A 1,485-nucleotide genomic window follows, 5' to 3' on the forward strand; every position below is an offset into this window, starting at 1 on the left:
ATTTCTATTATTATTACATTGTAATATATAATGAAATAATTATACAACTCCCCATAATGCAGAATCAGGGGGAGCCCTGAGCTTGTTTTTCTGCAACTAGACTGTCCTTTCTGGGGATGATGGGAGACAGTGACTGTAAATACAAATGAAGCTTTGCTTGCTGACTCACCTGCCACTCAATTCCTGCTGTGTACCCCAGTTGCTAACAGGCCATGGACACCGCCAGTCCACAGCCTGCGAGTTGGAGACCGCAGCTCTGAAGAATTTGATAGTATGCCCAATGTGCTTAGTCAGTGGCAAAGCCCTAGCCTGAGCCCAAGACTTCTAATTCTTCAGTGTATTCTTTTCTTAATACGATATGTTGTCTTTCATTAAATCCCATAATTACCCTATTATACTTTTCAAGCATTCTGTTACATTTTTCAGCTCCTTAAATTATGAAAACCAACTATCCCTGTTCCCTTGGGGTTCAGCCTTGAAACTCTATTTATGATTTTAAACAATGTAGCATATTAACACTTTGTTCATGTATATGTTTAAATGATTTTCTTGAAAAAGTACTCCATCTAACATTTATCCCTTCTTTTCCTGATTCTCTTTCAGATAGCAGTTCTGTGGATGAAAAGGTTTTAAATCATGCTTTTTCTTCCCTCCTGAGGGATCTTGTCTTTTGTACATGTTCGTGACATATTAGACCTGTTTTGGTTCCTCTATTTTAGTTGTGAAATGTGCATGCTATCCCAGCTTTCCATCCTTTGGTTGTCCTTTAAGTGTGCTCCTGATATGTTGCGTTTATGAAGAGGTCACCCCTTGCCAGCTGCGCTTACTTTAGCTTACACTTGCCAACCTGGGGGTCTGCTACGGTCAAACACAGCATCTGTTCTTAAGTCTGGCTAATCATGACCTTCCTGAGTGATTCATGATCTTCGCTGCACATGTAAAGTTTTAAGGGCACATAGTATTTGGAATATGATATATTTTCCTGGACTCTGCCAGTGCTTTTGTTTAAATGCTGACAGCTAATTTCAAAACTTGCACTCACAAAAACACAGTAGCTTTGACTTGGAGCTGACCCTGCTTAGCATCTGTCATATTAGGTGTTACGTGTGTAGTGCAGTTGACCCATGTCCCAAATTCAAGTACAAACAGCTGTAGTATGCTAAAAACCTGTTTGCTTTGTTTTCTCTCATTCTTCATTTAAGGCTCGAATAGTAAGTGGCAATGATTTGGATGCTTCCAAATTCTCTACACTCCAGGTGTGTGGTGGGTAAGTACATTTATAACCTTTCTAATTCATTTTATTCCTTGATTATATTTGGCTGTGCTCACAACATATTCATTGTGAATGCAGGATGTTGCATGATGGTATAATTAGCTAGCCTCACTGTTCCTTTCTTTTTTCACAGTAAAGCTTTTACAGTATTTTCTTTAAAAATAATGAGACACGGACACATGCTCATGACAAAAAATTCTAACAATATGAAT

The 1,485-nt window shown here is 38.6% G+C and overlaps 1 protein-coding gene across 1 annotated transcript in view; it reads left to right on the plus strand.

The window, feature by feature from the left end:
* UNC13C (unc-13 homolog C (C. elegans)) overlaps positions 1 to 1,485 on the plus strand; it is a 656,589-nt gene that overhangs the window by 118,192 nt on the left and 536,912 nt on the right. The window contains 2 exon segments of the mRNA XM_012658024.1: positions 604 to 626; positions 1,203 to 1,267. Coding sequence (XP_012513478.1) covers positions 604 to 626; positions 1,203 to 1,267 — 88 coding nt within the window.

Source organism: Propithecus coquereli, unplaced genomic scaffold (assembly GCF_000956105.1).
Source record: "Propithecus coquereli isolate 6110/MARCELLA unplaced genomic scaffold, Pcoq_1.0 Scaffold57, whole genome shotgun sequence".
NCBI lineage: Eukaryota > Metazoa > Chordata > Mammalia > Primates > Indriidae > Propithecus > Propithecus coquereli.